This window comes from Myxocyprinus asiaticus, chromosome 8, assembly GCF_019703515.2.
Source record: "Myxocyprinus asiaticus isolate MX2 ecotype Aquarium Trade chromosome 8, UBuf_Myxa_2, whole genome shotgun sequence".
In the NCBI taxonomy this organism is placed as follows: Eukaryota; Metazoa; Chordata; class Actinopteri; order Cypriniformes; family Catostomidae; genus Myxocyprinus; species Myxocyprinus asiaticus.
This window is the reverse complement of record NC_059351.1, coordinates 2,999,596-3,015,461: the sequence shown is the minus strand read 5'-3', so window position 1 is coordinate 3,015,461 and position 15,866 is coordinate 2,999,596. Positions and strand designations below refer to the sequence as shown.

Sequence of the window (15,866 nt, the reverse complement as noted above, 5' to 3'; positions counted from 1 at the left end):
TGTATCATGCTTACAGAGATGTATCATGCTTACAGAGGTGGCCCGAAACACCATTTTATTTATTGTTGTCATTCTCCAAGTATGTACGATACCAAGACGGTTAGTTTGAGATTTAGAAACGCACTCTGTTCCAAATATTTGTGAGATGTCTTCTAAGGCAGCATCCTAACCGCCATGAAACTTTGTAAGTAACCAGTTTGAAACACGCTACATAGGCAATAAGTCCGCACGCCACAAAAACAGAGCTCCAAACGGGCGAATTAGCAAAGGATACATGTGATGCTGCTGTACAATTTGGAAGTATAGATCTCTGCATTTGTGCTATAGGTGTGCGATTATCAAAAGAGAGTATATTAACCATGTTTTGTACGTCTGTCTCCGCAGCAAACATTTGTTAAACAAGTTTTAATTTCATAAAATGTGGGAACTTTGATTAATTGATCGATATTATTTAATAAAAGTGAATGTTTATCATTAACTTCGTACATTTCCCTGTGTGCAGACATGTTTGCATGACGTCATGCACCTGCATTTAGTGCAAAATCGGAGTTGAAGATGTCCGAATTTCTAAGTTGGAAGTCTGACTTCAATTGCACTGTGTTTGTCCAAGTAGATAGTTGGAAATTCCGATTTTCCGAGTTGAATAGAATGCAGCATTGGTCATGATGAGATGCGCATTTGATGTTATCGACATATTTGATTTCAGCACTGGACTTTATCAATGATTTGGTTTGATGTGAGAATGAAACTTAAATTATGGTCTGTTCTGATGGTATAGCGAAGTCCTTCAATTGGAATGGTAAACATCCCAGATTACATTTCAGTTAACTGCATAGGCTGATTGACAAAGGTGGGCTAGGACTACCCAAGATTTTGTTTTATTATTATGTATTCGGTCTCAGACATTTGGCTCATTGATCGCTTCCACCTGTGCGAACCAGCCCCTCCCTGGTTTTGTATTGAACAGGAAGTTCTTGCCCCTATTTCGCCATTGCAAAGCCTTTCTATCAAACTAATTGGAGAAGTTAAATCACACCCCGTTATCTCGCATTTGGACTCCGTATGGACAAAAGTGTCCAGAGTGTTTAATTCAGACATTTATTTAAATGTTGCCTTGAACTTATGGCTGAACCCCAAATTATGTATTAATAAATCCCCTTTCTGCTGGTCAGAGTGGATTAAGAGGGGGGTTACTACACTCGGTGACCTGTATGGGAGTGGAGTGTTTAGATCTTTTGAAAATTTGGTTCAACACTTTGGGATTCCCAGATCTCAGTTCTATAGGTATTTACAGCTGCCCCACCTGCTCTGTAGTATTTCTGGGAGTACCATACACCCCCCTAAAGCGGCAGATACTCTAGGAGAGGTGATTACTGCTTTTGGAAAAGGTCATGAGGCATCAGTGTATTACTCCCTGTTAATTCAGAGTCTGGGGGACAGAGCTCTAACTTCTATCAAGAGATTATGGGAGAAAGATTTAAACTTGGTATTGGAGGAGGAAGTGTGGGCTAGGATTTTAAAAAACATCAAGTCTGCATCTAGAGATGCAAGGGTTCGCCTTATGCAATTCTAGATTTTACATAGATTCTATTGGACCCCCTCTAGATATATAGGCTTGGTCTTAAAGACACACCCACCTGCTGGTGATGCCAATCAGAAGATGGAGACACAACCCATGTTTTTTGGGGGTGTGCTAAGATTCAAGAATTTTGGTTGAAAGTTCAGAGTTGTATGTGTGATGTTTTGAGCACTCAGATTGTACTTTGTCCCAGACTCTGTATTTTGGATGATGGGGCGGTCATAAATTTGGGGGATAATCACATTAAAAATTGGGTTCTGACCAGTCTCATGATCGGCAGGCAAATAATTTTAAGGGGATGGAAGTTGGATGGGGCGCTCTCTTTTTTGGAGTGGTGTGTGGAAATGGGTGGCTGCTTTCGAGGAAGTGGTAAGTAGAAGGCTGGGGTTTTGGGACTTATTTGTTAAAAAATGGGGCAATTATTTCGTTTTTTTGGGGGGACTCTCGGGGAGGGGATGTGGAGAGTGTAGTTTAGTTTAATTATGTATGTTTATTATTATTTTTTGTTGTTGTTGTTGTGTGTGTGTGTGTGTTATTATCTGGGACCACAGGGGTGTTTGTTGGGGGTCAAGGTGGGGTTTGTGAATAGGGAGGGATATTTGTGGGGTTTGAACGTGAAATTTTGATTCGTTGTATATTTGTTGGGTTTTTCTTTGTGGTGTATATATGAATCAATAAAAAATGTTAATTACAAAAAAAATAAATGATGGTCTGTTCAACATACAAAGTGATATGCCTTCAGAAGACTTTAATGACACTTTTGGGTGCTTCATTGAGTGCTTGAGTGAGTCATTATATACTGCCATTGAACTGAATTCAGCCAACATTTATTAAATTATTTCTTTTTGTGTACTGCAGAAGAAAGAATGTCATACGGGTTTGGAACAACACAAATGTCAGCAAATGATAATGAGAATTTTCATTTTTGGATTTTCATGAACTACCCCTTTAAGATGCCTACTTTGTGGAACTGCCTTCATGTCAGGAGAGTGCCTCAAAATGCTGCATCCAGAGCATGTATCTGTGTGTGTGTGTGTTTTTACCGAGTTGCAGTTTGTTCTGAGTGAGCAAGCGTTGTCTCTCTGACTGAAGTTCTTCATTGGCTCGGGTTTCCAGGGCCTGAAGAGCACGCTGGTGATTAAGCCTCTCCACACGTAACAACTCCTCCTCTCTCTCACGCCACCCCCGCTTCTCCCTCTCCTCATCCCTCTTTCCTGCAGCCTTTCCATCCTCCTCATCCTCATCTTCCTCTTGTACCACCTACAGGACTCAGAGACATGGAGAATGCAAAATCACTGACATCTAGGGTTGCCACCTTGGCCCTATAAAACATATTATTTAAAACTGTTGGCAAATAATTCAATCAAACAATAACATCAATACACTCAAAACATTATTTGCCTATTTTTAGGATATGCATTTAAATCTGAATTCAGTTTAACAAAATTAAACAATACAACTTTAAATAATTGTTTATTTTGTTAAAGATTACTCAGTTTAATTGATTTAATTTAACACAAAGGTGCCTTGAATTGTTCCTGACAGGCTGAGTAGGATCACCTCAGGGCACCTTTCTCACATCGGCTGGAAATATTCAAATTCCGGGACATTTGTGAGAGAACAACGGGAGACTTCCGGTACGATCCTGGATGGGTGGCAACCCTTGAGACAACACAACACGGAGCGTTCATTCCATGCTGCACAAGGGCACATTGCTGCACACCCAGCTCTTTCAGGAGTTCTCAGTTAATGGTTCACATTTTATATAAGTATCAACTTTGTCAGGAGAAACAACATCATTTGAATCTCTGGACATCTCTGTTGACAATGCACCTGTAACTGTCGCCTCATAAGCCTCTCCTTCTCCTGAATGGTGGAGTGAAGCTGAGCTCTGAGCGAGCAGTTCATATCTCTCGTCTTTTGGATCTCCTGCTTCATCCGTTCCATCTCTCCATTACTATAACGCCTCTCCCACTCTTCCTCCATCTTCTCTGAGAGTACTTTCCTCTCCTCCAACTTCACAGACAAATAGAAAAATAATACAGATCAGGTGTGTATTTCTGTGGAATTGATCTGAAGACTACAATTGACAGTGAGGGAGAGTGCGTGTTACCTGTGCCTCCAGTTCTTCTACTCTGTGTTGCCATTGATGGTTGATCTTTCTGGCCTCTTCCTCTCTCTCTCTCTTCAGCTCCGCTACCTGATCAGAGAACTGCTTCTCAAACTGTAGCCTACACACACACATTTAAATGAATAAAATGGCACCCTTTCCCATTTTTACGCAATATTAGAAACTAGGGCTGTCAAAGTAAATATGTATATGGAATAGTTCACTCAAAAATGAAATCAGGGTGGTGGAGGACAAGTCTCAATTGCCTCCGCTTCTGAGACCATCAATCCATGCATCTTATCATGTGACTTGTTGTGGAGACTCACAGCATGTGGAGGCTCATGCTACTCTCCGCGATCCACGCACAACTTACCACGTGCCCCATTGAGAACCCCAAATCGCGACCACGAGGAGGTTACCTCATGTGAATCTACTCTCCCTAGCAACCTGGCCAATTTGGTTGCTTTGGAGACCTGGCTGAAGTCTCTGAGCACGCCCTGGATTCGAACTCGTGACTCCAGGGGTGGTAGTCAGTGTCAGTACTCGCTGAGATACCCAGGCCTCCATAATTCTTAAATGGAAGAAGTTTGGAACAACCAGGACTCTTCCTAGAGCTGGCCGCCCGGCCAAACTAAGCAATAGCGGGAGAAGGGCCTTGGTAAGAAAGGCGACCAAGAACCCGATGGTCACTCTGTTTGAGCTCCAGAGATCATATGTGAAGATGGGAGAAACTTGCAGAAGGACAACCATCACTGCAACACTCCACCGATGTGGGCTTTATGGCAGAGTGGCCAGACGGAAGCCTCTCCTCAGCGCAAGACACACGAAAGCCTGCTTGGAATTTGCAAAAAAAGCACCTAAAGGACTCTCAGACTGTGAGAAACAAGATTCTCTGGTCTGATGAAACGCAGACTGAACTGTTTGGCCTCAATTCCAAGCGTCATGTCAGGAGGAAACCAGGCACCCCTCATCACCTGCGTAATACCATCCCAACGGTGAAGCATGGTGGTGGTAGCATCATGCTGTGGGGGTGTTTTTCAGTGACAGGGACTGGGGGACTGGTCAGGGTTGAAGGAAAGCTGAACGCAGCAAAATACAGAGATATCCTTAATGATAACCTGATCCAGAGCGCTCAGGACCTCAGACTGAACCTTCCAACAGGACAATGACCCTAAGCACACAGTCAAGACAACGCAAGAGTGGCTTATGGACAACTCTGTGAATGTCCTTGAGTGGCCCAGCCAGAGTCCAGACTTGAACCCAATCGAACATCTCTGAAGAAACCTGAAAATGGTTGTCCACCGGCGGTCCCCATCCAACCTGACAGAGCTTGAGAGGATCTGCAGGGAAGAATTGCAGAAAATCCCCAAATCCAGGTGTGCAAAGCTTGTCGCATCATACCCAAGAAGACTTGAGGCTGTAATCGCTGCCAAAGGTGCTTCAACTAAGTACAGAGTTAAGTGAATGGACTTTCTGAATGTACTGTATATACAGTATACACTGCTTTTCCAGTCGAAAAGCATTTATTTCCTTCTCAGAAAAAAAATATGTAACAATAAGGATTTATTAACATTTTCCAATCAAAGCCTTCCACGAAATGCACTAAAATAGCACCAATTCAAGTAACATTAAACATCTCCCAAATTCTAAGAGGGAGGTTGACTAATTGAAAAAACTAGTCCCGGCAGACTATGGCTATCCACTTATCTACACCAATCATGAAGTCACATTTATGATTCGCATCAGGACATCAACGCCATCGACAAGCACCGCTTTGAACTCCACATAAAAAGTGCAGCAGACGACTTTTGTTCTGATTTTAGTGCTGGCACTGCACACGTGATGATCCTTCATCAAAATTGTCCTGTCATTAGCTGATGCTTTGATAGATCAGCGGCAACAGGTTGAAAGTTTAATTTATTTTAACTTCGAGCGGAGCGTCAACAGACCCCCCATGGGAGAACTCAAACAAGCTAGCCGGCCACAACGGTCCCTCATCAGTGCCATGCATTGTGTGTTTTGCCGTTTTGGTGATAGTTAAGACTTTACATGCTTGTGTGGTTATTAAATTGCACCATATAGAGGCTATAAAGTACTTGACTTCTGTCACAAGTCCCATCTGGGTTTGTTTTGTACAACAAATAGAGCTTTTTCCCATCACTTGATCATTAACACGAAATATATACAGTACAGTATGCAAATGTCTTACATCTCAAATGTAATCATCACAAGATGCCGAAACTAATAATTACAAAAACTAATTTGTGACATTTTGTTTGGCAGACCTACTAGAAACACCACAGTAAAAGTAAAAGAGCCACTCTCTCTTTCTCTCCCCCATTTCTCACTCATACGGTCTTTCCTACACACCTGGTCCTCTCCTCTATACAATGATTGGACTGTTGTAGGATGTCTCTCTCTTGCTGTAGAGCAGAGATCTCTGCCTGCAACACTTCTTTCAGTGCAGCAGACTCCTCCTGTGGGAGACATAAATTGAAAGAAGGACAGGGATGGATAGATTGATAGGATTAGGTTGCAAGGCGAATGTTGATGTCTTTGTTGAATGTCCTCCATTTTTTCCCATCTCATCTGGGTGGCACAGATCTGCTGAGATCAGCAGATCCCTGAGCTACCTTGAGGGACATGCAGACCTTTGTGTGTGTGTGTGTGTGTGTGTGTGTATGAGTGTATGTGTGACAGACCTCTGCAGTAATGCAAAGGGACATCGCTGACACTCTGTCCACATGTCAGAGTCAGATGAAAGTGTACATTGGGCAAGCAAGAGCTAGTACCTGTATTTGCTGCATGCTGCTGTGTGTGTTTTCCAGTTCTTCTCTCACTCTTACACACTCCGGGCCACATGCCGGCTGCCGCTCCACCTCTGCACTCTCCTTCTCTCTCTCTTTTGCCCTTTCCCTCTCCTCTTCTCTTTCTCTCTCTAGTGTCTGAATCACCCCCTCCAATTTCGCTATCTGCAAGTCAAGCAAATTCAGATCAGCACATACCCATAAGGACCATGAGAGCATATGAAAACCACTCGGGTTTGATTAATAATTCCCTGGTCCCATGCAAAGACAAAAAAATCGGTAACACTTTACAAAAAGATTCCATTTGTTAACATTAGTTAATGCATTAGGTATCATAAACAAACAATTAACAATATATATTTAACAGCTGTGTGGCAGGGCGGACGGCAGGGCTGGGCCGTGACTCTGCGCACCCGGCCCCTAAACAGGCTGATCAAGCCCAAGAGGGATAAAGGCGACCGAAGGCGGCAGTTCGACAGAGAGAGAGAGTTACGGGCAGCTGTCTGGCATGTGTTTGTCTTTTTGTTTAAGTTAATCACTAAATTATTATTTATGTTGTTAAGACGGATCTCGCCGCCTCCTTTCCATTGAACTTTGTTACAAGCTGTTAATTAATGAACATGTTAATTAATAAAATACATTTGTTCATTGTTAGTTCATGCTAGTTTATAGTGCATTAACTAATGTTAACAAATAAGATTTTTTTCTCCCAATTTGGAATGCCCAATTCCCAATGCGCTCTAAGTCCTCGTGGTCATGTAGTGATTCGCCTCAATCCGGGTGGCGGCGGACGAATCCCAGTTGCCTCCATGTCTGAGACCGTCAACCCGCGCATCTTATCACGTGGCTTGTTGAGTGCGTTGCCACGGAGACATAGCATGTGTGGAGGCTTCACGCTATTCTCCGCTGCAACCACTCTCAACTCACCACGCGCCCCACCGAGAACGAACCACATTATAGCGACCACGAGGAGGTTACCCCATGTGACTCTACCCTCCCTAGCAACAGGGCCAATTTGGTTGCTTAATTTTTAAGACACAACGTCTTAAAAACGCAATGCTCATAGTGCAAGATGCTGAAAAACAGTGTCTTGTATATTGTACATCCAAAATGTATACATGCAAAAACTTTTATTGCACAAAACTATCATAGCCCACGTAAAAAAAAAAAAAAAAAAGATATATAAATGATGCATAATAACTGGAACACTGCACACTGCAGGTAATGTCACAAGTAACAGTCCTTCTTCTCAGTAGCGCCATGTTTGATTTTTGATTTTGATGGTAACGATAACGTGAATGGACATACAGTCTTTTCAATGGCATGCATAAAGCTGCATAAAGGTCCTAGATCACATCTAATCTTCCACAACTTTGCTTGCTGGAGTTTGTTGTCAACAGAAATCTTTTGAAAAGATGTTTTTTTTTCTTTAATGTTTTGTCTGCGGAACGATCAAAAACAGTTTAAACAACACAACAACCCATGAAGAGGCTGTACTGTAAAGCCCCGTACACACATGCAACGACTTCCAGCGGCAAAGCGACTAAATGTCATTCATTTTCAATGAGAGCTGGCGACTTCCGGCGAGGAACAGAGACCTCTGGCGACTAGATGTAGACATGTCCAGTGACTTCAAAAAGTTGAGAAAAGCTTAACTTTATGAATATATGGAGAGACTTTCGGGAGCGACAACCAATAGTAGTGAAGAGGGTCTCAGTTGAGCTCACATCATGTAGAATAATGTTTTATTCTACGTACTATCCATGTAGAATAAAACAGCTTTTATAAGGTTACTGATATGAATGGAGTCTTCATTTTAATGTGAGTGGTCATGATTTCCTACATATATTGCAAAATTACAATTCATGTCTTTAGAAGTTAAACACTTCATTGCACAGAGCAAGTCAAACCAAATGTTTACTCTCATGATGTGTATTAAAATCCAACACTGACACATCCCTATTTCCTATACATGGCACAACGTTGGAAAAACATCTTATTTAATAAGGACACTCCACCCTGCCACCTGAGATTCTCGCTTTTAGGTAAAATGGGGATTGTTTAAAGATCGGCCCTTTCGGGCTTGGCGTATCAGCCCAGGTTTTTAACCTTCAGGATGAACTGTGTATATTTGCTTTTAAATCCAGGTATTTGATATGACTTGCAAGTGGCTTACAGAACAAACGGCTTCCTGTCATCTGATATATATATCAGGGCCCACAATGATGCTTGCTTCATTGAGACACAGCATAAAAACAAAACACTATTTTCCCTTATACTTAAATGAAGTACTAGTTTGCTACCCTGACCCTGGCAACCTGCTGGCAGATTTAGCATTATCTGAAGCGCTGTGCCTTGGGCAGTACAAATGTTATTCTTGCTATCTCATTTATCATGGTCATGTGGAGAGCTCTGGGCCGCTCAATCTGTCTCTGTGTATTTAAGTAGAGGAACTGAGCCTGTTCCCTTCGCCTGAACCTCAAACAAATTTAAAAGAGCTTGATATGCATATGGTACAAGTCATTCATGGTGACCTGATTCATTAAGAGGTCAATGATGTTATGTAAACATATCTAAAGCTTTTTTATGTATATATCATTTTTATATGACATCTGCTTTTTCTCTGTGTTTTTGTGTGTCATATCTTACCTCTGTTTTAGACAGCTGTAGTTGATTGCATAGCTCTTCCCTCTCTGTCTGTAAACCCTGTTTCTCCTCTTCACTGGCTTTTATCTGCATCTCAACCTGTAGTCAAGCCAACATTATAATACTAGTATGGTTGGTGAAAGATGTTCTCATTGTATCTAGATAATACATCAGTCAGGGCTGTTTACGCCACTGTTTGAACTAGTTAAAAAGTCACTTCTTTTAAATAGAGCCATATTCTGCACTTTTGTAGCATTTTTTTCTCACGTGTTCATGCTAGTCAAGGATTCTGGTACCAAAAACAGAATTAAACAGGCTGTTTTAGCTCCTGTCCCTTTAACCCTTATGTTGTGTTCCGGTCATTCTGACCCGGACAACATTTTTTATTTTATTTTTTAATCAAATTGGAATACAGTTCCTTGACTTCGTTCACATTGTATCTGAAAACACATTTATTTATTTTTTGACCATTTTCTTTACATTTTCTTGGTTTTATTTCACTTTGTTTCACTTGTGTTCCCGGTCAAAAATGACCGGCCATTGGAAATCAATAGATTATACTACAAAATACAGAAATATTAAGTGTTCATGAGCATCCCAATCCTTTACGAGAGTGCATATGTGGATACGTGTTTGAACACACAAAGTCCTCATACATGTGCACACACACACACACACACACACACACACACACACACATCGAGTGTTGAACGCCCTTTTGTGCATCATCTTTCTATATACACTCTGAGGAATATTTCAAGATTTACTTATCATACTATGTTGTGTTTGGGCTTGTTTGATTTGGGATAGTCTGCTGTAAGTTATGATACGTCATTGTCTTGTTATATGTATATTTCAGGAAGTGTTAAGGAAAAACATGACAAACTGTTTACTATATTTATGTGTGTCTGTGGGAATTTCATACACTTATAATCACTGCAGTTTCACCTCTGAGTGAAACAAATTTGCTCATTGCATTCTGCTTATAGAGACCTTTCCAATGATATATAACACATGGCTATCTCATCTTTTTTATGGTTTTACCAACTGTGAATGTAACTGTTGTGATAACAAATTTGCAAATGATGAGAACGAAACAGTTATAATTTGTCAGCAAATTAAAAAGCATTATTTAAGAATTGGTAGATCAGCTATATGCATTGTAAAGTGCAGATTCTAAGCTTTAAAATGACACCTACTTCATTCAGATCAAGCAAGTGGTTATAATTTATTACGTAGTTATTATTCTTATTATTTCTGCTTTCCAAAGGGAGTGCCCCTTACTGGCCCAGTATTAGCTTAGTTCAATAAATCCTTCTATCAATGAAAAAAAAATTTTTTTTTTAAACACGTTCAAAAAAGGAGTACAAAACCATAATTACTCAAAAAGAAGTTGTAATGCAATATCTTGCGATAATATATGCAATATGAGAGATTTATAAACAATCTTAGTGGGCCGGTCATTTTTGACCGGGAACACAAAATGTGTTCGCACCAACACATCACAAGGGTTACGCGTCTAAATGTAAATGTCCTTTTATGAGTGTATAATATAAATTGATTACAAGGCATTGATATGTTACCATGGGTGGTCGTACTGTGTTACTGTGCACTTGGTTCTGATTTCTGAATGACACATTTTTGCAGCTTAGTTGCCATAATTCATCTGAATGGACTGGAGAGGCAGCTTTACTATCTACATACAAAGCGCAACGAAAATCATGTTTTCCATGAGCCATTTAATAATAAAACCAGGCCAAAACAATTGAGGTTAACGCAGTGATACTCAAAGTCTGGCCACCGAACACTGTTCTTGACTTATGTTGAATATTATCTATATACTGAATGATCTTTACAAGTGAGGTAAAGATTTTGTAATGTTTAAATTCACTTTGACTATATTGTTCTGAAAAATGAAAAGGCTATTTTAAAGAATTTGATCATAAAAATTAAGTTAATTTCTATTACCAGGTCATTTTATTCACCAGTCACCTCGCATTTTCCAAAAGTGGCCCCCAAGCTGCATAATTTGAGTGTCCCTGAGTAAGTGCATCAATATTTCTGTCATGAAGAGTTTGCATGTTTCCATGACAACAGTAGCTGCAACCTGCCATTGTACCTGCAACGTCGTCTTCTTTTCTGCATCCAGAGTAGCATGCGCATGCCGCAGCTCACTGGCGTGTTTGCGGATCACCTCTTCCAGCGCTTTCCGAAGCTGCTCTTTCAGCCGCGTTTTCTCTTCTTCCATCTTTTGCTGCACCTGTTTCTTCTCTTCTTCCAGCTCCTGTCTGTCATTCTTTCGTTCGTTCTCCACCTCTTGCTGAAGGCGTCTGATCTCCTCTGTGTGAGCACGCTGCAGCTCCAGACGCATAGAGGATAGAGTATCTGCATGCTGAACACACACACAACATTTAATGAATAAATGAAATTTCAGGATAGCACCAGTGTTAGGTCATAAGAATGACTGTAGTTCAGCCTCTCTGTCACTGTTGATATTTTAATATGTGCTAAGGGCTTGGTTGATCTTTATAATTTGATTGTGTTTGATTGGGTGTGCTTTAAACATTGGTATATGTACTGTATGCAAGGCTTACATGTTTGAGCAGGCAGGCATCATTTGGAATGCAATTTTACCTACAGTATCTCTCCATGTTGTTTACTTGTTCTCATATGTCATTGTGGCAGTAGAGAATAGTAGAAGTACTGTATGTGTTTAAAGACCCCATGAAATGGCTTAACAAGTGCAGTTTTCTTTCCTGTCTTAACATATTTACTATTAAAACAGAGAGTTGGTAATTACATAAAAGAAGTAATTATACAAAAGTAATTATACAAAAGTAACATGTGACCATACGTAAATTCCGCAACAAGGAATATTCCTACAAATGGAGCAATTCAAGCTTTAAAAGAATGTTCCGGAAACCGGCTGAACAATCAACATAAACATTTAATGCATAAATGAACTGAAACAAACATAAACAGACACGCATGCAACGCGGCCGCGTGCGTCTCTTTCTCCCTTGAACCGGCGTCTCTGGCTGCCCCTTATCTCCCTCTCCCGCTGATCAGCTGATTCAGCGCCAGCCATGCTCCATCACGGCCCGGCCACGCCCTCCTCCTTGTCACATCCGGGTTCAGTACAAGTTAAGCTCAATCAACAGCATTTGTGGCATAATATTGATTACCACAAAAATTTATTTTGACTCGTCCCTCCTTTTCTTAAAAAAAATAAAAAAATAAAATCAAGGTTACAGTGATGCATTTACAATGGAAGTGAATGGAGCCGATTTTTGGATGTTAAAATACTCACTGTTTCAAACATTTAGCCACAAGACATAAAGGATATGTGTGTAAACATGATTTTAGTGTGATAAAATCACTTACTAACCGCATCTGTGTAAAGTTATATCCAATTTTACAACTTTGTTGCCATGACGATCTAATGTCAACAAACCCTAAAACCCTAAAATGATTGTAAAAATGAAAAAAAAAAAAAAAAATGTCTCCCCAAATTGGAATGCCCAACTGTGTCCTCATGGTGGCGTAGTGACTCGCCTCAATCCGGGTGGCGGAGGGCGAATCTCAGCTGCCTCCGCATCTGAGACCGTCAATCCGTGCATCTTATCACGTGGCTTGTTGAGCGTGTTACCGTGGAGACGTAGCGCGCATGGAGGCTTCATGCTATTCTCCGCGGCATCCACACCCAACTCACCACGCGCCCCACCGAGAGCGAACTGCATTATAGTGACCACAGGGAGGTTACCCCCTTGTGACTCTACCCTCCCTAGCAACCGGGCCAATTTGGTTGCCTAGGAGACCTGGCTGGGGTCACTCAGCACGCCCTGGATTTGAACTCACGACTCCAGGTGTGGTAGTCAGCGTCTTTAATTGCTGAGCTACCCAGGTCCCCTGTAAAAATGACAATTTAAACAACTTTACTGCTCAAAATATACATGCAATTTACAATTTAATGTAAGTGTTTTTATAAAATTACAAGCTTCACATTTCTGCCTTTAAACCATCCAAAAATTGGCCTCATTCACTTCCATTGCAAGTGCCTCACTGTAACCTCAATTTTTGCTTTTTTTTAAAGAAAAGGAGGATAATTTTTGTGGTAATCAGCATTATGCCACAAAGGCTGTTGATTGAGCTAAACTTGTATTGAATCCGGAACATTCCTTTAAGTACCACCTTAATGTTTTTGCAACTCGCAGTCAGCATGGGGCAGTCAGCACAACTAAAGCTGCACAAACAACAAACCAACAACTGTTCAAAGATAGCTGGATGGAGCAGAGTGCAGGGGCCTCGAGACACGTTTTTTAAAGTTGAACTTAACACAGCTTCCTAAAAATGCAGCATTTATGGCTAGTGATCCTGAAAACAAGTGAAACGCGACACAACCGTAGTAAGACGCTCCAAAAGCATCTCTCTGATGCATGTGTTTATAGACCAACGACAATAAAGCAGATGGAACGCAAGAACACATCCTGTGAGAACAGCCAAAGTCTACCTCAGACAGACTGACAAACTCAATTGTGAAATGGATTGCTGTGGTGAAGGCAAGTGAAAAGCTTATGTTCAATGATATGGAAATTAAACAATACTGTATACTGACCTCTAAAGCCACTTTTTGTATTTTCTAATCAATGCTTTAAATGTCTGCCACAATAAAGCAATGTCTGTGAATTTTCTAAATGATTATGTTTTATAGTTATTTTGATTATTGTATATTGAATTCTTACTTCAATAGCAAATACCGATATATGTGATTAATTGAATTAATTCATCAGCATGTCATGTAATTAGTTTGATTAAAAAATGTTATCGAATGACAGCCCTAATGATGAGTCATCAGTATTTTAGATTTGTTTTCCTGGCAGATCTGCTAAAAGTGTATTTTGTCAACTTTTAGGAGAACACTAGCAGACCTCAAAGCTTACAGACATGGACTTAAGGCCACTGAACTCCAGTTTTCATTTCATAGGGTCTTTCAGGGGTGTTCAAATGTGCGAGTGTTGCTTGCCTGTTTGAGCATGCGGGCGTGGTCATTGGAGCGGCCACTGTTCTGAAGCTCCAGCTCTTTGTTTCTAATGTTGAGACGACTGAGTTGAGACCTCAGCTCCTCCACTTCTGCAGAGACTCTCACCTGAGATGAATTCTGACTCATTAACTCCTCTGCAATACAGAGAAGCAAACAAGCAAGAGAAACACATGACAAAAGAAGGTTAGATCAGAAAGCTGGTGATCGCAACTGCCATTGGACAAAAGCAATTATATCAACTGTGTTGAGTCACAGATTGTTTACTGTAGTAAAAACACTAACGCCTCTATGATATTGGAGATAAATGCAGAAAGTTAAGACATGTCAGTTATGAATATGTACTGTGTGTGTACCTGACTTGCTCTGAAGCTCATTTTCTTGCAGTAATAATCGTTCTTTGGCTACAGATAACTCCTCTTCTGCTTTCTTTGCAACACCCTCTGCCTCGGTCACACGGCGACGCCCTTCTTCCAGCTGCTCCTCCAGGTCCTTCAAGAAAGCAGACGGCGAAAGAAAGATATCTGAATGGCATAGTATTGCATACCTAATGATGCAGCATTGCACCACAACTAAAGACTTCCTCGTTTTTAATCCTTGTCCATTAACCTGGAGAATCTTTTATTGGACAGCAGTGATGAACATGGCCCATGATGACATTAATCAATCACTTCAGGCTGTGTTTGGGATGCCAAAACACACACATACGTATATATATTACAAATTACGATTCAATTTCTACAGAGAAATGAGCATTGTAGTCATTAACAGTTGCTTGTTTATCTCTAAAGTTCACTTGAATATGTTCTAGATCATTAATTTAGACATGCTGTTATATTGTCTTAAAAGACTGTCTAAAACCAGTTTCCTTACTGAAACACTTTTTGTTAAGTCATTGACTGACTGAGCAACAAGCTGCCTTCTGTTTCGAACAAAACCAGCCTAGACTGCCTCGTGTTTACTTTGAGGCTACTTTTGATTATAACCCAGCAGCTGCTGTGACTTTGCAGATCTGAGGTGGCTGGCTCTGATACATTTTTTGTGAAGGATGTTGAACCAAAGCGGAGAGAGTGTTACTCATCTGCACTCAGTGTATAACATTTCAAGGCAGGTCTAATGTGCATTAGCTGTGGTGTACGTAAGAGCTAAATCCGAGACAGCAGAGCTCTTGTTCCATCAATATCCTCACAGTCAATGTTGCATGCCTAGCTACTGTTGCTGGGGTTAGAAATACTGTTACACTGCTAAGTCCAATAACTTGCTTTTCCGCTCCACTTCTGCTTCTTGCTTTTACCCCCAATCCCATGTAATCAAATAATTATTTTTTATTTTTGCAGGCTGTGTGCACACGTCTGCATTAGATCTGGTCAGATTTGTAGATGTCTATGTGGGGTATTGTCACAGTCTGTTTGAGTCAGGTCTGCCATCTGTTTCTGTACAGCTGTGTGTGTGTGAGTGATGGTAATTGTGGGTGTTTGTCAGATCCCTCTAATCTCCATCTCAATTAGATCTGGAAGTCACAGCGGTAATTACTGCCCCCTTACACTGAGATGCACACCCCACTGAAAGGTCAGTTACATATGGCCATTTAACTGGATGTATGTGCACTGGCTTTCTCCTGTACTCTGCAGCAAAGTTGGTTTTTCTGTGTGTGTGTGTGTGTGTGTGTGTGTGTGTGTGTGTGTG

General features: G+C 40.9%; 1 protein-coding gene across 2 annotated transcripts in view; it reads right to left on the bottom strand.

Moving 5' to 3' along the window:
* The window catches only part of LOC127445151 (protein FAM184B-like), a 34,550-nt gene that overhangs the window by 6,126 nt on the left and 12,558 nt on the right, over positions 1 to 15,866 (bottom strand). For both annotated transcript variants that reach the window (XM_051704994.1, XM_051704995.1), the window contains exons 4-12: positions 14,537 to 14,672; positions 14,166 to 14,317; positions 11,262 to 11,534; positions 9,146 to 9,241; positions 6,482 to 6,661; positions 6,060 to 6,166; positions 3,693 to 3,810; positions 3,413 to 3,595; positions 2,623 to 2,839 (exon numbers count right to left, since the gene is read on the bottom strand). In XM_051704994.1, coding sequence (XP_051560954.1) covers positions 2,623 to 2,839; positions 3,413 to 3,595; positions 3,693 to 3,810; positions 6,060 to 6,166; positions 6,482 to 6,661; positions 9,146 to 9,241; positions 11,262 to 11,534; positions 14,166 to 14,317; positions 14,537 to 14,672 — 1,462 coding nt within the window. The remainder of the gene's footprint in view (positions 1 to 2,622; positions 2,840 to 3,412; positions 3,596 to 3,692; positions 3,811 to 6,059; positions 6,167 to 6,481; positions 6,662 to 9,145; positions 9,242 to 11,261; positions 11,535 to 14,165; positions 14,318 to 14,536; positions 14,673 to 15,866) is intronic.